A 23,731-nucleotide genomic window follows, 5' to 3' on the forward strand; every position below is an offset into this window, starting at 1 on the left:
TTTCCAACCTACTCACAATTTCTAAAACTCAGGAAAACAACATAATTAACTTTAAAATAGGTTTTAAAAGTCTTGAATGTTTGCACTTGAGAAATCTCATATTAATTAGGGCAGGTAAAAGACAGAAGAGTTTTAAGAGTCTTTTAAATGGAATTTGAGAGAATTTTCAAGGACTTTGAAGGCCAACAACATAAGCTCTTTGCTTCAGTTTAGTTTTTAATTTTTTTGTGGAAGAAAAACATTCATAAGAAAAGTATATAACAGGTATATACACACACAAGTCTGGTTAAGAGAAAATGATCAGCACCTACATCCCTTCTTATCATGCAGGGGCCACTCCTTGTTATGTCTACACTTCTGCAATATGGACACATTTCTCTTTTCTTGATACCATCACTCCTTACTCATTAGCTTTGATTAGAATAATTATAGTGATTCATGAAAGAACACATAGAAGGAGAAAGAGAAAACAATTCCTGTGACAATAAGACAATTGGAAGAAAAGGAAAGGAGATGATTAAAAAGGATGGATGGAGGACGGATGGGTATTTGTGAGAAAGTTGTTTTCTGAGGTCAAATGAATGGAACTAAAAGAAAAATATAAAAAAGGAGTATATACTTTGGAAAGAATAAAACGATGTGCTGGCAGGGGAATAGGTTAGGTAGATCCCCAAACTCTAGAGCTATTGGCACTGTCACTTGGGGTTTGGCCATGGTCTGATGGCAAATGAGAAGAGAGGGAGGAGCAGGGGCAGCCTGAGTGTGAAGGGAAATGGGCACTGTCACCCATTTAGTTAGTCATCATTTGGGACATATCCCCTAGACTGACTAAGAGTATGAATCTCATATTCCATTCTACATAGAAAGATCAATGCCCAATGTCATTTTGTTGCTGGTGATTTGGGGGTTGTCAGTTTCTTTTTTGCCATGATACATAAAGTGCCATAAAGACTGAGTGAGCATTAAAGCAAAGAAACCAAGAATTGAAAATATGATAGTGGGAATGTTAGTAGTATTTTAGAAGAAGAAATAAAAAAGGTACTGCAAGTAATTTAGTAAAGTCAGGAAAGAATAAAAGGAATTCATAATTAAGTTTTATCATAAAATGCATTTTATTTAGTTTATCATTATAGTTTACATCAGTCTTTTTTTTTTTATTTTTTTCTTTTTCCAGGAGCCTTGCAAACAACAATCTCCAGACACTCCCAAAAGATATTTTCAAAGGCCTGGATTCTTTAACAAATGTGTAAGAGGACCTAAGAAATCATTGATTAATTAATTTGTAGTAGTTAACAAAGAAGCCTAGTATTGATGTTTAGAATTTGTAATTGGCTTTAAATTTTAATTAGGGCCTTACAATTTAAATTTTAAATTGGCTTAAATTTTAAATTTACTTGAACTAATGTTTGAGTCTTCTATGGTATTTCCCACTGGAAATTCTGAACATAAAGTGCCCAGGCATTCCTTGGGGCAAAGTGTGTGTCCTATGGGAGGAGGTGCTGATAAGCGACTTTGAGGGGGTGGGAAGAGGAGGCCCAGAGTAAAATTTCAAGATGCCTTTTTTCTCATGAGGTCCAGGAAATGGGGCTACAAAAGGAAAAACATAAAGGAGTCTGGGAAACTGACCGAGTGTAGAAGAAAGGTTACACCCATGGGTTGGTCAGTCAACAGAGAAATGGAGCAGGAAGTGGGGGAAGGGAGGCAAGTTTGCCTTTTCTCTCCTTAGACTGAACAACAACTCTAGGCTTAATCCCCAGGAATTTGGCTTAAGCCCCAGGAAAGGGAATGAACTTAATTATTTTTGACCCTTTTTCAAACAAAAGAGCTTTCAAACTTTGACTTTTAAGCCTCAGAGTGAAAGATCTTTGTAAGGAATTTGTATATTTTGTTGTAAGCAAAACAAGTAATATATGCCTAACTCTCTCAAAAGCAATTTAGCTTCATTAAGTTCCTTCCAGACATTAGAAGGGTATTTAAATGGTCATAAGGTAGATACAGGGACAAATGAAAGGATATATGAAAAAAAAAAAGGTTTCTTATCAATTAAGGTATTTTGCTACAGAATATATACTCAAAACAACTTTTCTCCAATCTGAGATCTGAGTCAAGTATTTTCTCCTAAACCTAGTATTTAACTTCAAATCAGTAAGCTAATGAAAAACTTTCTTTGTTCCTTCTGGTATTTCCCCAGCCCCGCCTCAATGCCTAGTGCCCCAATTCCTGAATGATGATTTATTTCCAAGAGAGTGCCAGAAGCAAGACACATCCAAGAGGGTCTCGGACAGACCACGGTTATCTGTTCTGGTTTACAATCACCCAGAGAAGTTCACACTCATTATTTAGGGTCAGAATATTCTTGGGAGATGAAGTCAGTCTTGGGAATGTCTTGGAAGTTAGATGATACGCCATGGCAGACTTGAGGATGCAGCTTATTTGGGTGTCATCCTCTGGCCCATCCTTGAGAAAAAAACAAAAAAAACAAAAAACAACAACAACAACAAAAACACACTTGAAATTGACTCGGTCTCTATGGAAATCCCATAATGGGTTTGGCCTCTTGGGCCTACTCTGATATGCCCAAATTAAGAATTATCTAAGAAGTACAAGGATCCTTGCCAACTTGTCTTTTAGCGGATTTCTTGGTTTTCTTGAATGTATCCCCCAAAAAACTTTTTTAAATCCTTCAACATTTAAAAATTATTCACGTACTGTGTGAAGATGAGGCAGTATCTATCGTAGGAATTCTGTGTGACTGAGAAGGGTCTAGGAAGGAGCTGGAATTTCTGAACAGAAGCAATGCAAATAAACAGAAAGCTTGGTGAGTTGGGATCATATGTGGAAACTGAAATTATCCATGCTGTATAGTTTATCACAGACATGAGCTGCTGTACGTCTGAGTTAACTCTGCTGTGTCAAAGCCATTTCCTATTAAAATTGAATTTGTAGACCATGGAATAGCATCCGGATGAATTCCATCTGTGAGGAAGAACAAAAACAAATAACTCCCTTGATTTAATTGAATATGATACAATAAGGACTATATTCTACCCTCTAGACCTGCACTGGCCAACATGGTAGCCACACATGTGGTTACCAAGCAGCGTTCCAGGTGCATCTAAGGAGCAAAGCTTTAGATTTCACTTAATTCTTAAAAAAAAAAAAAAAAAAGATTTCACTTAATTCTTAAAAAATTAAGTAAAAAACTAAATTTAAATTGAAAAACAGATTCTCAGTTCAATTATTGAAAGAATTATGTTTGGAACAACTTGGACATGTGAAACTATTTTTTCCAACTATAAATTTTATGAAATCTAAATATAGATCACATACTTCTGATGAAAACTTAGCATCCAAATTGAGATATTTTTTAAAACTGTAAAATATCTCATTAATAATGTTTGTATTGGCTACACATCTAAATGATAATATTTTGTGTGAAATATTAAATAAATTATATTATTTTAAAATTAATAAAATAAGTTATTTTAAATAAAAAATATTTTAAAAATTAGTTTCACCTACTTCTTGTTACTTTTTTCAGAAATACAGAAAAATTTAAATTACATATATAGTTCACACTGTAGTTCTACAGACAGCACAGCTCTAGACAGAGCCACCTTTGATCCAAGAGGGAATAAGTTATGAAGTTCTATTGATTGGGTGGCATTCAAGGATGAACTGTGGGAACTCTCTAAAATGAATTGTCAGTCAAGTTCAAGGTAGATCATGGGGCATGATGTAAAACTGGGTAAAGGCATTCTCCATATGTTAATTGCTGAAGTAGAAGTCATACCTGTTTAGGTAGAATAATCCTACAGCAAAAGCAACTGAAGTTTGTCTTTCAGGGACCTGAGAGGGAATTCATTTAATTGTGATTGTAAACTGAAGTGGCTGGTAGAATGGCTGGGCCACACCAATGCAACTGTTGAAGACATCTACTGTGAAGGCCCCCCAGAATACAAAAAACGCAAAATCAATAGTCTCTCTCCCAAGGATTTTGATTGCATTATTACAGGTAATTATTCCAAATCATTCCACCTCATAAAGCTAAAAATAGGGCTACATTTTTGTGTGTGCAGAAATTGATATTTTTTATATCTTTAAAAGCCAACCAACCAATTTTACTTTTTAAAATTTGATAAAGCATTAAAACTTTGTGTGTTTAAAAGCAAAGTAAAATTATCATTTTACTATTACTCTTAAATAAATGTATCTCTTAAGAACATTTGAGATCTAGCCAAGAGTGACGCATTAGCACATGGTTATTCATCATCATTTCCTATTTTTGCAGAATTTGCAAAGTCTCAAGACCTGCCTTATCAATCACTGTCCATAGATACTTTTTCTTATATGAATGATGAGTATGTAGTCATTGCTCAGCCTTTTACTGGAAAGTGCATTTTCCTTGAATGGGACCACGTAGAAAAGACCTTCCGAAATTATGACAACATTACAGGTATGAAAAGCCTAATCATATTTTGAATAGAAAGTTAAGCAAGTTGGACCAAGGGCAACAGAAAAAGACAACTGATATAGGGGATGCGTGGGCAGGCTTAGAGTCCTTTAATTCCCAACTGTATCATTTACTAAGTGACTGAGGACTCTCCTAAACCTCAATTTCCTGACTTGTAAATGAGAATAATAATACCTAACTCACAGGATTGTTGTAAGATGATGTAATCATAAGATAATGTGATCACATATTCAAGAAACTTAGCATAGAAGTTAGCAAAGTAAATATGCAATAAAAGATGGATTATTTTTCTTCAAAAGAAAAGTATTGGACTAGGAATCATGAGTTTTAATCCAGGTTCTGCCACAAACTAGCTGGGTGAGCTACTCACCCTCACTGAGCCTTCCTTTTTTCTTAACTATGAAATAAAGATGTTATTTTAGATCAATGACTCTGCAAGCTCTGTTGCACAAATGTGACTCCTAAAAAATGTTAATGTACGCCTTGTGACAAAAATGGTTTTTGGTTCAATAAATCTGTGAACCATATCGCCCTCTTAGAGATTCATAATAATATACATATGAGGCTCTGAGAAGTCTAGCAGTGAGGAAGCCTCTTTCCAGTGTTTTGTGCATTTAATTTGAGCTTGGGAACCACTTTTTTTTCCATGAAAACTTTTACTTAGGTGACCTCTTAAATTTTGTTCTCATTTCCACAAGTTTATAGTTTTTAAACAAGTTAGAATATGGAGCTTCCTCTGAAACGTTTCCATCAGCTTTAGCTTCTAACACCTTTAAATCTGCTCCTAAGGGGGACCTGGATGGTATAGTTGGTTAAGCATCTGCCTTCAGTTCAGGTCATGATCCCAGGGCCCTGGGATCAAGCCCCGCTTTGGGTTCCCTGCTCAGAAGAGAGTCTGCTTCTCCCTCTCCCTCTTCCTGCTTATGTTCTTTCTCACTCTTTCTCTCTCTCTCTCAAATAAATAAATAAAATCCTTTTTAAAAATTTAAAAAAAGAAATCTGCTCCTAAGAACGTTCAAACCTCCCTGTATAAGAGTACCCTTTTTGGGTGGGAAGGGTCATAATTAGATTGTGTTGGTGGCCTTCAGCCCCATTACTTACAGGATCAAGACAGGTCTGGAGTTTGCTTGAGACTGAGGTGCCCAGATGAAGAGATTTTCTCCAAACTGAAGTCCTCCCAGAAGCTTCCTTCTTTCTCAAGGAGGAAGATCATGCTTCCCTTTCTCCCAAACCCCTCAGTTTTCCAATGAACTGCAACAGCTTTGTGCAGTTTAAATTAGGTTCTTACCTGTGTATAGTCTATCAATTATTCTAGATGATTCTTCAGATGAACACTTGAAAGAGAAATGAATCACATATATACAGACTTTCAGAGGACATTATCTCATCAAAGATAACAAATATATTCCAAATGATGCATCCACTTGAAAGATATTGCTAATCATTCATGGTGTTCTTACTTACAGAGTGCAGACAGAGCTACAGAATCCTTCTCAACACAGTTTTCCAATCAATCAGTTGATCAGTATTGATACATAGTTGAGATCTAGTGGCCATCCGTGATCTAGTCCAAACCCTTATTGTACAGAGTGAAAACTGAATTACAGAGAAGCTAAGTGATTTTCCCAAAATCACACAATCACTGGAATCCTGAAAAGTGTCACAAATAGAATAGTTTCACCTTAGTAGAAAGAGTTGATGCAGATCTTACTGCTTTGGAGCTTTCAAAATTAGAAAAGTCTTGAGGCCCAGATTTTCCCTGCTCTGTTTAGATTTCCTAGAGCCAAGCTCCCTCTAGTTGATCAGAATTTACTGATATATGTCAAACTCTTACTGAAAGGATACTGAACAAGGATACTGATCCATATTGTTTTCTGCAATATCCCAAAATAACTTTCAGGAGTTTTACCTGTGACTGTAAACCTCTTTTCATTTTTCTCAAGGATTCCTCTTCCTTGTCTTCTCTCTTGCCACCAGTGACCTAAAGCATCAGAAAAATGATAAGTGGCATCTCTTTCCTTCCTTAGGGGAAAATCAGGTTATTTTTAGAGCAAGAAGCCATTCACACTAGGAACAAACTAATTACAGGTAGAACCATGGGCTACCCAGATCACTGCTCAAGACTTTGTAAGTTGGGGGACGCCTGGGTGGCTCAGTGGTTAAGCGTTTGCCTTTGGCTCAAGTTGTGATCCCAGGGTCCTGGGATCAAGTTCCACATCGGGCTCCTTGCGTGGAGCCTGCTTCTCCCTCTGCCTGTGTCTCTGCCTCTCTGTGTGTGTGTCTTTCATGAATAATTAAATAAAATATTTTTTTAAAAAAACAAAACAACTTTGTTTCAAGGTTTCTAGAAACTTGTGGGATTCTAGTCCAAGTTGGAAGCCCTGGAATAGCTCACCTCCCCAAAGGTTGGGTTAAAAGCATAGAGACTCTGGTAGACCTGGATTTGATTCCCAACTTTGCCTTCTCCTAGCAGCACTGAACCTCTCTGAGCTTCAGTCTGCTCACTTGCAAAAGGGAGGATAATGATATTTATGTCTTAAGATTATTGGGAATTTTTAATGCGATGATTTGGCAAAGCACATAGTTAGTGCTCAAGAAATGGCAACTTTCATTAGAATTATGGTAATTAACTCATGATGTGTCAGGGAAAGCAATGCTTTCTTTCTGCAAGAAGTGAAAGGAGAAAACTCAGGCTGTAGCTGTGTGTCCTGAACGTCTAGTGCAGGTTGGATGTGACTTGACAACTCAGTTTTCGGTAACAAGGCCTCATGAGGCACAAAGGCACAGAACTTCATAATCCTGCTGCCATTGGGCCTTGGAGATTGGCCTTGCCTATTCAACCAAGGAAATGTCTTATTCCAGGCTGATCTTGGTGGAAGTTGTATGGCCTCAGCCTGCACATTTACATGCTGCAAAAGAGGATGGCCATCCAACTAATCTCTCATTTGTCTTTTCCCAGGCACGTCCACTGTAGTGTGCAAGCCTATAGTCATTGAAACTCAGCTCTATGTTATTGTGGCCCAGCTGTTTGGCGGCTCTCACATCTATAAGCGAGACAGTTTTGCAAATAAATTTATAAAAATCCAGGATATTGAAATTCTCAAAATCCGAAAACCCAATGACATTGAAACATTCAAGATTGAAAACAACTGGTACTTTGTTGTTGCTGACAGTTCAAAAGCTGGTTTTACTACCATTTATAAATGGAATGGAAATGGATTCTACTCCCATCAATCCTTACATGCGTGGTACAGGGACACTGATGTGGAATATCTAGAAATAGCCAGAACACCTCAGACACTCAGAACGCCTCATTTAATCCTGTCTAGTAGTTCCCAGCGTCCTGTAATTTATCAGTGGAACAAAGCAACACAATTATTCACTAACCAAACTGACATCCCTAACATGGAGGATGTATATGCTGTTAAGCACTTCTCCGTGAAAGGTGACGTGTACATTTGCTTGACAAGATTCATTGGTGATTCCAAAGTAATGAAATGGGGAGGTTCCTCATTTCAGGATATTCAGAGGATGCCATCACGAGGATCCATGGTGTTCCAGCCTCTTCAGATAAATAACTACCAATATGCAATTCTTGGAAGTGATTATTCCTTTACTCAAGTGTATAACTGGGATGCAGAGAAAGCCAAATTTGTGAAATTTCAGGAATTAAATGTTCAGGCGCCGAGATCATTCACGCATGTATCCATTAATAAGCGTAATTTTCTTTTTGCTTCCAGTTTTAAGGGAAATACACAGATTTACAAACATGTCATAGTTGACTTAAGCGCATGACACACCAAATTCTGTGGCTGCCATCAGAAACTTTCTACAGTACATGATCCGGATGAACTCAATGCATGATGACTCTTCTTATCACACTTGCAAATGAATGCCTTTCAAACATTGAGACTACTAGAACCAAGCACTACCAGTATCTCCATCCCTAACTGTCCAGTCCAGTGGTGTGGGAAGTGACCTTTTATAAGACAAAATTGAATCGTGTGACTGTTCTTTGCAGTGAAGATGTGTAAATAAGTGTTTAATGGTATCTGTTACTCCAAAAAGAAATATTAATATGTACTTTTCCATTTATTTATTCATGTGTTCAGAAACAACTGCCAAATAAAATGTTTACATTTTCTTTCATATCCCAAAGGTAATCATTTATGGTTGTTTTATTCTTGGTGATGGTATGTTGAAGAAATAGTATTATACAACAGGGTTATGTTTAGATCAAGAGCTCATGGTATGAATAAGGAGTGAAAATGAAACACTAATATTCATTACCCAAGATTTATGAACAGGTTTTTTGGCTGATTTGGAACATTTAAGGGTGTTTCCAAAGGTCATAGCTTTTAAGAACATTTTGTGGTGAAATAGTGACAAATTTAAAGCAGGATAGAGAAATTTACTTATTACAAATTGGAAGGGAAGACTAATTGGAAATAAAGACTAGTAAGGCCAGCATCCTTTTCCTATCTGATAGCTCTAGCTAAAAAAAATATATTCAAAAAACTTATTAAAGAAGTGAAAGTCAAGATTTTGAATTTTAAAAACTGTATTTAGGGACTTTCTAAGTGTCTGAATGACCTAGAATCATCTAAGAGCTGATTGAGATTGTAACCTTATACTACTTGCCTCAAATTCACCCTATATGGAGGCCTCCTAATCTGATTAAGGATACTTCACTTCTAGACATCAGTTCGGGTGTTACTGACATGTTGCAGAGTACCCAGGAGGCTCATATTTGATTTCTAAACTCCTGCTCCTGGATCACATGGATTGTTAGCACCTAGCACAATGCCTATGATAGGGTAGGCTCTCAAAACTGCTTTTGAAGATGCATGTGTGTCCTCCTGATACAATATAATAATAAACTTCTAAGTCCCTCTGATCTAATCAGTCCTATTTATTGAGTACCTGTTCAGAATGGGGTATTGTTCTTGTGGTGTTGGGGAGAAGAATTGAGGAGGAATAGGACATGGCCCTTACCCTCTGGGGCCTTAGATTAATTGGAGGGTTAGGACACAGAAACCTACAGAGTAAGCTTGTAAGTGCCAACCATCATCTGAACATTCTGATTATAAAAATCCTGGGAGTATCAAAGATGAGTTCCTGGAGGAAGTGGTCCTTGTTTGAACTTAAAGGGGACATATGGCTTCAAAAGGGGATCACGGCGGAGAAGATACTCATGGCATGAATTGGTTCTGTGTGAATCAGAGCTTCCTCCAGCTTTTTATTCCCCACAATCCTTTGCTGAATGAATGGGTAGGGGGAGGAAGGCAGACAGCAACCCCACTGCCATCATATACTAGGCAAAGTTGAAGCACCAAAGGTACACACAATGGTTACACATTTTCCAAGAAGCAATACCTCAGGAAGTTATACATAGGAAACAAATTCCTTTACCACGTGAGGAAGATATTAACTGACACTAGAGTTATGGGTGATAAGAAGTCTTACCTATTCCTGATCTTGTGCCCAGGGAGAACTGGCCTTTGGATTTCTTTATTTTTTTCAGTTCCCTTTTTCTATAAGCGGCATATATGCTGTTGAAGAACACCTGCTTTGTACAGACTGGATTTAAATCCAGTCTTGCCATGTCCTGGCAAGTTACTGAAGTCCTCTGAATCTCAGTTTCTTTATCTGTAAAGGGACAATAATGCCTACTCCAAGTACAGTGGAAGGATTAAATGAGATAATATGCATTTGGTGGATTGAATTTTCCAAATATGGCCACAATATTTTCTAACCTACATGTTCTATGAGAACTTTGCCCCTCACCTCGTCAAGAGGTAGTGCCTAATTCCATTATTCTTAAATCTGGGCAGGCTTGTAATCAATAGAATGTGTAGAATGTGGTGGAAATGATGCAGTTTGGCTTTTGAGCCTAGATCATAAAAACAACAAAGCTTCTTTCTTGTGAACTGGGCCAATTGCTTTTGGAACTCAGAGCTGATCCTACAAGATCCCACTAGGTTGAAGCCACCATTCCGAGGAAGTCCAGGCTTTGGTCGACAGCCCCAGCTGAGGTCCCATTTAACATTACATCAAGCACTGGTCATATGAGTGAAGATGCCTGTGGGTGATTCCAGCTCCTCGATGTCAAATCTTCCCAACCGAGGCCCTGGACATTATGAAGCAGAGACAAGCCATTCCCAAAGCATCTGGTCCAAATTCCTGACCCACAGAATTTATGAGCATAATAAAATGGTCTATTTAAGCATCTAAGTTTTGGGATGATTTGTTACATTGCAGCAGTGATCAGAACAGCACACAAAGTACTTAACAGAGACCTGACACAAATTAGCACTTACTAAGTGTGCTGGCTCCACACTCAGAATATTGCATGCTTCTGGGTCAAGCTCTACATTATTACCTTAATGTAATTCATGGTCATTTCCTTTTGAAAGGATATCTCTTGTTTTCAATATGTTGCCAGTGTTCTAACTCTGTGCCAGCCTATCTGCCGAGTTCAGAGATGCAGAGATGAAAGGCCTAGGGGATCCCTGGGTGGCTCAGCGGTTTATTGCCTGCCTTTGGCCCAGGGTGCAGGTCCTGGGGTCCCGGGATCGAGTTCCGCATCGGGCTCCCGGCATGGAGCCTGCTTCTCCTTCCTCCTGTGTCTCTGCCTCTCTCTCTCTCTCTCATAAATAAATAAATAAATAAATAAATAAATAAATAAATAAATCTTTAAAAAAAAGAAAGAAAGAAAGGCTTAGATTCTTTGTTTTCACAGAAGCATGACTATTTAAATTGGCAAACCGACTCTCTAATTTACCTGAAACCTGAGAGCTAGAGATACGAAGCAAAGTGAGCAGAGGGAGGCAGCTACAACCTAAGCCTACAGACAGTCAATCCAGATCTTTCTTCATCACATGGTACTACCTTTCAACACCTCACCCTCCAATCTAAACATAGGATTGTAGATGGGGAAGAGGTGAGGAGTGAGAAGACTGACAAGAATTTAAGAAAACTGAGAAGGACAGATGGTAGGGCCCATGTTCACAGGAATTGGCCAATCCTTCCTGAGAGTTGCCCTCTCTCTCTCTCTCTCTCTCTGTACCCATCTTCTATCCTATACTATATAACCCTGGCTCCTCTCCAGCCAAAGATGATTGAACCTGGAGGAACTCCTGATCCAGGGTTCAGCCCGGAAACTGGACTGGGCTCAGCCTGAACTGATCTAGTTCTCTCTCCTGGATATCTGGATTTAGGACCACAGCGGCTGGGTCAATTGGCTACAGGCATCAGATTTGTAAAGTGACTATCTTAAATCAGGTTCCCTCAAAGCAAAGGGATTTACTGAGGGAGTGCTCTCCTGTTATACTTATAAGGGAATAAGACCAGGGCAGGTGAAGGTTCTACACAGAGACGTCCTTTCAGGAGAAGTTAGCTTCAGACTGACCCCAATCCAGAAATCCAGAGTGTGAATCGTACCACACAGTGTGTCCTGCCTTGAGGCAAGGAGAATGGATGTTTATACCTCCCATCTGATAGTCTTTGACCAAAGAGTATGGGGACATGAAAGAGATGACCTCTCAGACATCTCCAGCAATGAAGGCTCCCGTTGGCTAAGGACAATCCTCCGGATAAGTATGCAAATCTAGGCTGTTATGAACTGACACCCATGGCAGCTGCAGGATGGGTACTTCAACCCAATAAAGAGCTTCTGGGCAGGAAACAAGGGCATATGCTACAGGCACAGTGACAGAGATGCTGAAGACACCATTTTGGAGCAGCTGTAAGAGCAGAGGAAGCTGGTCTGAAAGGTAAGAAGAGAATGATGTAGAAGGTCAGAGAGAAGCGAAGGTGAGAAGCTATAGTCTGAGGGGGAGGAGGAGGAAGAGCAAAGAGAGAGAGAAAAGGGAGGAAAAGGAAGAGGGAGGGAGGTCTGGTGACCCTGGTAAATTCGCCTGAGAACCAGACTCTGTGAAGCTAACATACACACATTTATTAGGTGGTACCCTTGAGATGCCACCTGGAAAGGATGAGAAGAAAGGAGAATTTGACAGAGAGCAGCTGAGTCGTGATGCAGTTCCAATAAAAGCAGCCCTGTAGGGAACTGAGATTTTCCTTCTCAGGTATCTCAAGTTGGAGCAAGGAGACCCACCAGATCTTTCCACCTCCATGGTGATTAGTCACTGGATGTAGGCTGGAAGAAAGCATGGCCCCAAGTGAGGCTGCGTTTTAACTACAGCAATCCCCAGAGGCTAGCAGAGGTAACAGAGGCTGTTTCTGAGTCCTCCCAGCAGCTAGGAAAGTAAGTCTTTTATTCCTGAAGGAAGATCTGGGCAATGCAACACAGCATGCACCACAGGGGGAAAGAGGGAGAGAGAGAAGAGTGGAAGAGATTCCTAGTGACTGTCCATTTCCCACTCATCCCTCATTACATGCAATGGCATTGCCTGCCCCTGAATTCCTTGACGTACTTCTGGAACCTTCTACTAACAACCCTGCCCCACCATCACCACACATACACATTTGGCTTTGTTCTATGTTAGTTTGAATGGATTTCTGTATTTGCCACACAATTATCTTTACCTAAGTCAGAATGTATAGGCATAGTTACCTCAGTGTGGATACGATGCTGAGTACTGGATATTTCCATCTCCTTTTCCTCTGCTATTCAAACTGCTTGATTTCTATTGATCTTATCTTCAAGTTCACAGACTCTCTTCTCTGTCATCTCTTAGCTCATTTCTTTAAAGAGTAATATTACTTTGACTAGATCAGAGCTGCTCACTTTAAAAAAATTGTTCCAATGTTTAAAAAAATTAAACTGTGGAAATTAAAAAAAAAAAAACTCCAATGTATTTTTGGCCAATGTCTTTCCATTGTGTTGTGGACCAATATTTTTGGAAATTAAAATAAAAATGAATTACCAGAAAATTAATCACACACTTCATTATTACGGCAATGACAAATTGCCGTAAAAGCTCCTCAACATTTCCTCTCAAGTCGTGTACTCATTCCATCCCAAACTGATTCCAGACTCCATCTGGCCTGACATTGGTCCTGGGATCACATCTGTAGGTACACTGACTAGTCAATGAGGGCTCCACTCCCTCAACGCAGTTCTTACATGTTGATCTTAGTGTGGGATGTAGATGCATTTTAACATGATTGAATGGATGTCCATTGCATAGAACATCTAGGACCACCACCAGCCTACGAAGACCTTCAAGTGGCCCTATAAAGTCCTAAAGATTGAGTTCAAAATCTAGCCAGCTTCTTCTTCCACTCCAGCATCCTCTGTTTTACCCACACTTTCTTTAAACTCACAATTTGCCAATCCCTGTTCATCTGAGCATGTACTTGCTTCTGTGCCCAGGCTACCCTACCACCAATAATGCCCTTTCCCAACTCTTCTACCTTTGGACATCTTAGTCCTCACCTAACCACCTAGATATGGTTTCTCCTTTCTCCAGCTTTCCCAACCCATGGTTTTTACCATAAGCAAGGTTCATAGTTCATTCTGCCTTGTATTATGGTTGGTTGTTGTTGTATCCATCTCTCCTACCAGGTTACACATCTCTGCAGGTCAGGACTGTGTCTTAGGGGTCTGTGATTTTTACATCCCATCCCCCCCTTTATCCCCTGGAATAGTCTTATGTTGTAGAAAAAAAGCTGGTGGAAATGAAATAGCTTTAAGCCCACCAGCTTTAGCCTTCTTGTTTGCATATCTCAGAAGCAGCTTCCTCCCCTACAGCAAATTTCCAGCCCCATAAAGAATCCTGGTCATGGATTACCCCAAAAGAATAGACCTGCACAAGCCCACCTGCTTCCCCGGGATAACTGGGGTATTCTAGAAGATAAAGAGACATAATTTCTTTTCTAAATAAATCTCCATTCAAGCATAAGAAGCAAATCTACCTAAAAACTGATCCACAAAAATGAAGGATGGGAACTAATTTAATTAATCCATGGAGACCCAAGAACAAGAAGCTTGATACTAACACTTTCAGAAAGTCTATGCCCTTTGAAAGTTTTATCCCCGAGAAGGATCCACATCCGTGGTCGGCACTACTCAGATGTCCCGAAAGAAGCATCTTCCCTAGCTGAAGCCTTTAACAATAATTCTCTGCAAAACTGTGTCCCAGAAATCAGTCCTCCCAACAGTGCCAGATCCCAGGACAACTGTTCTTTGTCCTTTATTCCCTTAACCTTGTCTACCCACACATATTTAACAATTCTAAAATAAATAAATAAATAAATAAATAAATAAATAAATAAATAACAAAAAACTTTAGAAATTGTAATATTTTAATTTAATATTATAATTTATATTTTAACATTTTAATTTCATTATAATAATAAGTGGCATTTATTAAGCACTTACTATGAGCCAGGCACTATACCATGTGCTTTATCTGTATTGTTATTCCATCCTCTGTGATTCTGCAATAGGGCATTGTTTTACAAATTAGAAAGCTTAGTCTTAGAACAGCAAAGTAACTTTCCCAGCCACATAGCCAGTTAAGATGCAATGTCAAGATTCATTTTGGGTAGCATCCATCAGTGACACACCATGCTATAAAGTTCTTAAAGACAAAATATATATTAAAAATTCAGAACTCAGGGTGCCTGAGTGGCTCAGTGGGTTAAGCGTCTGCCTTCAGCTCAGGTCAGGATCTCAGGGTCCTGGGACTCTTGGGGTGTCTGAGTGGCACAGTTAGTTGAGTGTCCAACCCTTGGTTTTGGCTCAGGTCTGATCTCTGGGTCGTGGGATTCAGCCCTCAGTAGGGCTCTTCACTCAGCACAGAGTTCGCTTAAGATTTTCCCTCCCTCTCCCTCTGCTCCTCCTGCTTGTGCTGGTGCTCTCTCTCTCTCAAATAAATAAATAAATCTTTTTTTAAATGTCAGGACTCTTGTAAGCTGCCAGATAAACACCCCAGTCAAGAACCCAGAACATTCCAAGTATCCTAGGACTATTGACTAGTACTTACACCAATGGACACAAAAAGCTCAATTTTATCAAAAACATTTCTTGAACATCTATTATAGGCAAAGTACTATGGAAGATGGTATGAAGAAAACAAAAATGAGCGAGAAATTGTCCCTACCCTTAAAGGATTTATGTACCTCTGGGGTTTATTTCTAAAAGGCAGCATGCAAAAACAATAAAAGGGGCAAAAGTAAGTTCTATAGGGATCTAAAGGAAAAGTGAAACATGACCTGTGTTTTCTTGCTTTTTGCCTGTAGATCTGACCTGCTGTTGGCCACAATATTTCTCTCTTTAGAGCAGTGGACATAGTAATTAACAACATGTGTTTAGATGCAGACAGACCTGGGTTTGCATTTCATTGTGGCTGCTCACAAACTATAAACTTAGACAAATTAATTAATCATTAATCATTTCTCCACCCAGGATCTGATCCCTGAGGAGACATAGTGGTTTGGATTCTTTTTGTTATAAGTTGCTGAAATCCAACTACAATAGTTTAAATATAAAAATACATATAACTTTAGAAATACCTGGACCAGATATTCAGATGCTATTTTCATGAATCTGTTTATCTCTGACTCTATTGTTGACTTCTATCTAATCAGTCTCTCCTTTTGTGGTAGAGAAATACCGGGATCCCTGGGTGGCGCAGCGGTTTGGCGCCTGCCTTTGGCCCAGGGCCCGATCCTGGAGACCCGGGATCGAATCCCACATCGGGCTCCCGGTGCATGGAGCCTGCTTCTCCCTCTGCCTGTGTCTCTGCCTCTCTCTCTCTCTCTCTCTCTCTGTGACTATCATAAATAAATAAAAAATTAAAAAAAAAAAAAAGAAAGAAAGAAATACCCATCAGCTCCTCCAACAGGACATCTTGCCAATTTAGCTGTGCTTAATAAAAACACAGTGCTCCTTTTCCAGTAGTTCTAGCAAAAGTTTGAAGCTGATGCTCATTGGCCCAGGGCTCATCCCTGAAGCAATTGTTCTGGCTAAGGAGAGAAGGCTCTGATTGGCCGGGTGTGGGTCACGTGCCCACCCCTGGAACCCATGGGTGAGAATCATGTGCAATGAGAGTGAGGTAAGAGTATTTCCCTAAAGCAAAATTGTAGTGTTGTTAAAAAGGAAAAAGGATGCTGAACAGGCAAAACAACAACAGTCATCAACCGGAGGTGTGGTCTCTGTGGAGAATCTCGATTCAGAGAGCCAGAGTTACCAGGAAAGGGGCCACACCCTTAAATGTGTCTAGAAGCCCTTCACTAAAAGGTTTCAAAGAGTCCTTCCGGCTCCTATTTTGCAAAACTTGACAAAATATAATCTCCCATCTTTGTCTATTATTCATGACGATTCACTGTTACAATTGCTATATACATTTGTAAATGGTGTTCTCTCAAACATTCTGTTTTAAAATATTTAAACTGATATCCTCTGTTTCAAAATGATGTTTTCCCAAGTGAAATCAAGCTGCCAATTCTGATTTAGTGGCCACCCATTCCCTGGGAGATGAGATCAAGCATTCCTAGCTCACTTTTTGTTCTGGATGTGCTTCCACTTCAGATCAATCTTCACCTGGCAAGGGCAGCTGTCTCTTTGCTCTGATCACCTTGAGACTGGCTTCAAGATTAAAATCTTAAAGGCTCCTTACTGGCCCAGGATTCTCCTTACTTAGCTTTCCCACAGGTATCTAGGTATTAGCTGGAAATTATCATAGATCAACCTTAGCAAAGAAGAGAAGAACACAAAACACTGACTTCTATTAATAATGGTTCCCCCAACTGGTTTCCCTCCCAGAACCACCTAGAAAGCAAAAACTAACTATCTAGCTTCCTGGGACCCCACCTTAGAGCCACTGAAACTGAATCTTCAAAGAACAGGACCCAGGAATTTTTTATTTTTAAACATTCCTTAGGTGATTGTGATGTTGTTAGCCAATCACATTGAACTGACCAGCAGCACGTCAGGAACACCAAGCCTGTGGTTACAATACTTGGCCAAAGCTTTCCAATGTGCTAGCTTTAAGGATTACCTAAAGCAAGACATTGAGTTTCTTTTAGCCTTAGTTTTCTTTATAAGATCTTGGAACTGGATCAGGTCAACCTACAGGTTCTTAGAGCTCTGAAAAATCTGTAACTCTCTGTTATAGGAGAAAAACATAGCTTGGAAGTTTGGAGATCTTGGCTCATACAACCACCTTTATACTTTTGTGACCTTGAGAAGTCACTTGCACTTCCTTGCTCACAATTGCTTTTCTTTAAAAATTAGTTGGCTGGAGTATATGAATTATAATTCTAAGATAGCTGTAAGATAACACTTAAGCCTTAGAATATTCTCTAAAATAATTGTCAAGATGTACAGTATGAACAAGCTGAGGTTGATCATGATTTCCTGTTGACTTGGGTTTGCTGGGTTGAGAATCTGCAAGCAGCATTTGGTATGTTGGTGTTTAATGGATATGACATTTCACTACACCAAATGGGAATGGAATATTTTTAGCACAGAATTCTCTAAGTTTTAGTAAAGAGGGCTTGTTCTGTGAATGGAGTGTGAACAAGCAGAGATACTATTTTAAAAGACCAAATATAATCCCCCTCCCCATCACAGAATAGTCATACATGTACATATTTTCACCACAAAGCTGGAAGATCTTACCCCTTTTTATAGCTCCTAAAAGGCAGCATTTCATCTACTTTAATAACTCTACTGGCTCACACACATTCCTCCTGTCTTCGCATAGCCTGCATACTTATGGTTAATAGGTTAAAATATTGTTAATGATTGAAAGCAATAATAATAGCTACCATTTATTGAGCACTTAATATATGTAGAACGTGCTGAATATTTTATGTGTATTTAGTCATTCAACCCCTGTAACAATGCTATTATTTTTTAAATAATATTTTTTTATTAGTTTTCTAAAGAAAAAATGGAAGTTCAGAGAAGTAAGGAAGTCTATGTAAGGCATGTAGCTAACAGCTGAACTAGGATTCAAACCAGGTGTCTGCAATCAGGGCCCTAATGACTGACCTACACTGATGTACTTACACTGATCGTTATCAGTCAGGATAAGCTGGATTATTAATACTTGGGTAGCACTGAAATATTACTGGCTTAAAATAATAAAGACTTATTTCTTGTACATGTTACTGAGAGCACTGTTCCAAGTCATCATAATCTATTCCATCAACACATGAATTGATGGAATAGCCACTATATGGGACATTACTAAGTAACAGTATCAGAGGGAAAAAGAGCCATGGCAAAGTATGCATGACTGCTACTACTGCTTTTATTAGAATTCTTTATCTGAATTTTTAAAAACAATGTGAATATAGTTGGGACCTGAGGTCGGGAAGACTATCCTCCCCTCCCCACACATGCTCATTGCCTCAAATAAAAAATAACCAACTATGGGAGAGCAGGTGACACAGTGACTGGGAATGGAGAAGCAAACATGGAACCCCAGGGCAGCAGAAGACACCACGCATGTGCTGGGAGGGCCCAGAGGCAGTAGCAGTACGAGTAAAGTCAGTAAGACTCTGTATCTTCCACATTGGTCTATGTAAACAGAGAGAGAGAAATTGTTTGTTTTCCCTTGCTCTCCTCTCTGCTCCATGCTACTCGCTGCTGCAGTCCCTGCTCTTTCTACATGAGGGTGAAGGAAAGAGGATGATGAGCCAGTCATCACCAAATTGTGACAGACCCACACATCCATCAGCTTCGGGATCTTCTGTGTTCTTACAGGATTCTTCAAGTGCTCACTGAGTGCATATGGGTCCTTCTGCATCTGTTCCAGGATAAGCTGTATGACCATGTCACTCATTATCTTCTGCACCCCCAGTTTGTCACATTGGTTCTATTAGGCCATCATATAGCATTGGTAACCATCTGCCGCCACCTTACAATTGGAGTCCAGATCTAATGCCTTCAGGTAGACATCCATGGCTTTAATGTAGTGCTTCATCTCCTCTAGTGCAGCTCCTTGCTGTGTGTAACCCTTGATGAAGGTTGGCGCCAGCTGGATACATTCCTCACAGTCCTCACAGTTTCCGCTGGTGCTGGAGTTTGGTATAGCAGGCAGCTCCATTGCTGTACATGTTGGCATCTCTTGAGTTCTGTTTGATGGCTTCTGTATTAATGCTTCATGGCCTAGGGAGAGTCCCCTTTCTGAAAACATTCATTGCCTTTGTTCTTCTCGTCCAATGCCAGGTCAGGGTTTATATGTAAGTCAGCTGCTCCCTGTCCTTGATGATTTTCTCCACCTGTTGGTATTTCTTGAGCACATCTTGGGTTCTGTGTTCTGCCAAAGACTTGTTATAGAAATGGATGGCATCCTTATACTTTTCTTCTTTGAAATAGGAGTTGCCAATTCAAGCATAAGCTTTGGAAATAGTCTTCTCAATTTTCTGACCCCACCTCGATGGCCTTACAAAGCTCCCAGCATTTACTACAGTCATCCTCCTTGAAGTACATAGCTGCCTTACTGGTTACGTAGGTTGTGTTGGTAGGATCCAGGTCCTTGGCTCTGTCATAGTGCTTCAAGGCTATATCAAAGTCTTTTGTCTTGGAGGCCTCATTCCCCAGTTCTTTCTCTTTCAGTGCCTGCTTCTTATCCTATGGAAGATCTTCTTCCACTGGCTGGCTTGGTATCCTTTTTGGGAGGAAGTAGCAGTAGAGCTCTTGCAACTCCCTCTTCCTCATCCATACTGCCCAGATCCACTCCCAGGAGGGCACTGAGAATAGTCACAATCCCTGGATCTTAGTTTTGTACTCAGGTCATATGGCTTGCTTCATAGTTGCTCTATCAGCTGCTGGTAGGTAGGATTAGTGAGCAGCATCCTTGTTCTGGGATCACTCTCCAACTTCTGATACAGATTAAGCATGTTGAAATAATCCATGGGTTTCCTCTCTGCACAACCAGGGCCTCCATTTTCTGTAAGCCTTCTTTGATCTAAGGATTATTTGCTGCATGTTTTAAACCCTCTTCATAGGTTCACTTGGCTTCTTCAGATTGGTTTAAGAACTCAAGAGCTGCTGCTTTTAGTGAATAGAACTTGCCCCAGTCAGGCTTTAAGTTAATGGTGTTGCAACCATCCTCATAAGCCTTCTGGTTGTCACTTCTCTTGGCATAGGCTGCTGAGCGATTACCATAAAGCAAGTGGTTCTGGGGATCTGACCTAATGGCCTCAGAGGAGCTCTATAACGCATCATCGAAGTTGCCTGCACTCAGGGCCTTATTGCCTTTTCTTTTCGCTAGCTCATTTACCTGCTCCATAGCCCAGCTTGGAACTGGATTGAATCAATTCCATCCGCTCTGCACTCCCAACCCTTAAAACCTATTTTCATTTAATACTTGGATAACTTTTTTAAAGAGAAGTTTCTCTAAAAATGGAAAGATTAAAAGGGCCTCAGTCCTTGGAGATGTCTCTGTTTGATGAAGATTTTACTGTCTTGCCCTCCTTTTTTTTTTTATTGGAGTTCAATTTGCCAACATATAGTATATCAGCCAGTGCTCATCCCGTCCTGTCTTGCCCTCCTAATATGAGGCCAATATGCCCTGTAGTTATCAATGACATGAGCCAGATGGTCATATTTACAGTATTTACACTGGTGTAGGGGCAAAGTGCTGACCACTTTTATACACACACATCTGCTAAAAGGCTCTTCCATGACAAAGAAGAAAGGTTACATGGTGGGTATATTGTCCCAGAAATATAGCCCAAGCATAGCACTGCCAGACTGCATTGGTGTGCCAGGAAGGGCCAGAGGGGCTAGCCCAAGATTCTAAGGTGGTCTACAGCATACAATAAAATTTGGCATGTGTTATTGGTCCCTGATAACCCGGCACATTGGGCTATCTAAACTTAGTGTCCCTTATCTTCAGGATACCCAACTTCACCCCCATTAGCATCTTTCCAAAACTTCTCCCCTTTACTTTCAGTTTAAAGGGTCAACCTGATGCTAAGATTTGAGATATCTGCAACACTCAGCTACTGCTTCAAGGATACTATAGTAGAGGAAGTGTAACAATAGCAATTATTATTATGCTATAGAAAGTGGCTTTCTCTTTAGAGGCTCCCAAATAGAAACTATCATAATATATGGGGGCAAGGTCAAGAGATATCATTTGATAACATATTGAATGAGTCAGGGCATAGTTGATGAGCTCAGATATTTCCTGGACATATTTCAGGGCCCTTCCCAGAAATAACCCATTATCCATTGTGATGGGTGCCAGAATCATTCACCCGGGGATGTTAGATAGATAAACTCTACATGGAAGCTGAAACCTGGCTCCATGCCACCCTCCTTAATAATAAGAGGGATTGCAAAGGAAAAAGAATTAGAGGGTAATAATCGCAGCCTTTTGGGGGAGAGACAATGAACCAATGGTTAACAGGCGGAATATGCCCCCTGTGGCCAGCAGAGGGCAGCAGAACCAGACTACTCCTGCAAGTGACTCTCCAGGGACCCTGTGGGAACTGCTCTGGACATCTGTGCTGCAGGAGACCAGGACCACAAAGGGTAGTGCCAGAAAAGGTACAGCTAAAGTGGGGAGGGGTTTTGGGGAAAGAGATTTCCTTCCCAGTGATAACATTCTTCCATGAAATCTATCCACTGTCCTGCCTCCTGGGAGATTAATCTTCCAAAGCCTAGTCATCCCAAGAGGAACAGTCAGAATAGCAATTTGGATCATGCAAAGCTGAATACTAGAACATAAACTCCTAATAACTCAATCAAGATATAAACGATTCATTAAATTCAGCCTGAATCAGTGCATCCTTCCCTGTGTGCCCCAACAGATTTACCATTACATTGCCTGTGCCACCAATGTCCACTGCCTCCACAACACAGAGGGATACTGGGGCACCTGGCTGGCTCAGCAGTTGAGCATCTGCTTTTGGCTCAGGGCGTTTGATCCTGGGGTCCTGGGACTGAGTCCCGCATCAGCTCCCTGCATGAGCCTGCTTCTCCCTCTGTCTATGTCTCTGCCTCTTTTTCTGTGTCTCTTATGAATAAATAAATAAAATCTTAAACACACACACACACACACCAGAGAGATAATATAAACACTTAACTCTCATTTTCCCTATAGATGTCCTGCCCTCCATCTTCTTTTCTAGAAAGTCAGTGTTCTCATTCAGAGGATGGTAAGTATGGGCAATACACACAAAGCGAGGGCCATACTTCATTGCCTCCCATTCTTCTTTGGTTAAGCCAGAGATGACGGGGTATAGCTGAATTTTACCGCTTTTGAAAACTAGCAAGACTCCTTTGACCTCATGTGTAGAAGTAGGGTCAAGTAAGATGTACCACTAAGAATCATAGCTATTAAGACAGCTGTCCCAAAAGGTCTGGGCAGATGCTCAGATGCTTTAAAGAAATTATGGCTAGCTTTGTTCTCAAAAATGTAAGTCTAACCAGACAAAAACCTTGATGTTAACATATTTCCAGTCCTTCCCCTGGCCCTATAAGCTAAAGAGGGTTCTGCCTTTTTCTGTTCGGTTTCTTCCTTTCCCATAGTCCTCCCAGCAGGGTCCTGTTTTAGAGACTCTCATGAAGCAAAATTGGGAGGAGAATAACACAAAGAAACTCACAGATCAGGCTGAAAGAGGATGTCCAAATCTGTGTTTTAGAAGCAAGAGGGCCAGCAGCAGCTGTGGAAGGGGAGTGGGTGACCGAAGACACAGGAATTCTAAGTGTTTCTGTGAGTTACAGCCATTAATGACATTTAAAAAAAAAAAAAAAGTTGCTCAACTGTTCATTTGGTGCAAGTCTTCTCTGAGAGTGGACCCTATGAATCATAGTTACAATAGAATTATAGACACTAACATAATTCTGCCTCTTGCTTTGAATGATCATTTGCATAATTTGAGTAGGTTATCCTGCAGTGCATGAGGAACATGGAAAAATACCTAACTCACAGAATCTCAGCATACCAAAAGCCAAGCAAATCAAAAGCCAAAGACTTATCAAAACACTGCTGTTTCTGATCTTTGCTTCCATGTTGCTGCACCTAAAGCTTTTCAGAATCATTTCTGTGGCTTGAAAACTGTTGGAGATATTTCCACTCCATCCCTCTTGGAAAGTTCCTTTTTCTAGGGACCTTTAGCTTTGCCATCTCATTACACAGCTGAAGACTGTCCTCCAGAACCTCTGGCATGACCCAGCCCGACCCAGCTGATGCTTTTACATTGATGCCTCCCCCACATGACAGAGCCAGTGATCTTGGTTCAGTGCAGTTCCTTTTTCTGTCCTGAAAGGACACTTTTAACTTCCAGAATTGAAGGCGGTTATAGAAGAAAACAGTTACTGGG

General features: G+C 40.1%; 1 protein-coding gene, 1 long non-coding RNA gene and 1 pseudogene across 15 annotated transcripts in view; 1 reads left to right on the forward strand and 2 right to left on the reverse strand.

The window, feature by feature from the left end:
• Positions 1-8,632, forward strand: part of LGI1 (leucine rich glioma inactivated 1) — a 38,889-nt gene extending 30,257 nt beyond the window's left edge. The window contains exons 5-8 of one of the 3 annotated variants that reach the window (XM_025466576.3): positions 1,175-1,246; positions 3,846-4,015; positions 4,292-4,456; positions 8,215-8,632. In XM_025466576.3, the coding sequence (XP_025322361.1) occupies positions 1,175-1,246; positions 3,846-4,015; positions 4,292-4,456; positions 8,215-8,252 (445 nt within the window). In that variant the 3' untranslated portion in view covers positions 8,253-8,632. Of the gene's footprint in view, positions 1-1,174; positions 1,247-3,845; positions 4,016-4,291; positions 4,457-7,433 lie in introns of all 3 variants that reach the window. The other 2 variants (XM_025466574.3, XM_049103035.1) reach the window with 2 other exon arrangements.
• On the reverse strand, positions 1,056-17,323 carry LOC112672088 (uncharacterized). Of its 12 annotated transcripts, XR_007406678.1 has the most exons (8): positions 16,945-17,249; positions 14,820-14,878; positions 13,050-13,259; positions 9,941-10,123; positions 6,384-6,455; positions 5,939-6,124; positions 2,710-2,976; positions 1,076-2,457 (listed from the first exon to the last, which is right to left on the reverse strand). It is a non-coding gene; the product is annotated as an uncharacterized LOC112672088 (long non-coding RNA). The 12 variants fall into 12 exon arrangements; XR_004810332.2 differs by lacking the exon at positions 14,820-14,878 and having other exon boundaries at positions 5,939-6,050; XR_003144025.3 differs by lacking the exon at positions 14,820-14,878 and having other exon boundaries at positions 1,077-2,457.
• A 1,233-nt stretch (positions 17,324-18,556) lies between these two features.
• LOC112672634 (stress-induced-phosphoprotein 1-like) lies at positions 18,557-20,691 on the reverse strand (annotated as a pseudogene).
• Between the last annotated feature and the right edge of the window lie 3,040 nt (positions 20,692-23,731).

Source organism: Canis lupus, chromosome 28 (assembly GCF_003254725.2).
Source record: "Canis lupus dingo isolate Sandy chromosome 28, ASM325472v2, whole genome shotgun sequence".
Taxonomy (NCBI): domain Eukaryota; kingdom Metazoa; phylum Chordata; class Mammalia; order Carnivora; family Canidae; genus Canis; species Canis lupus.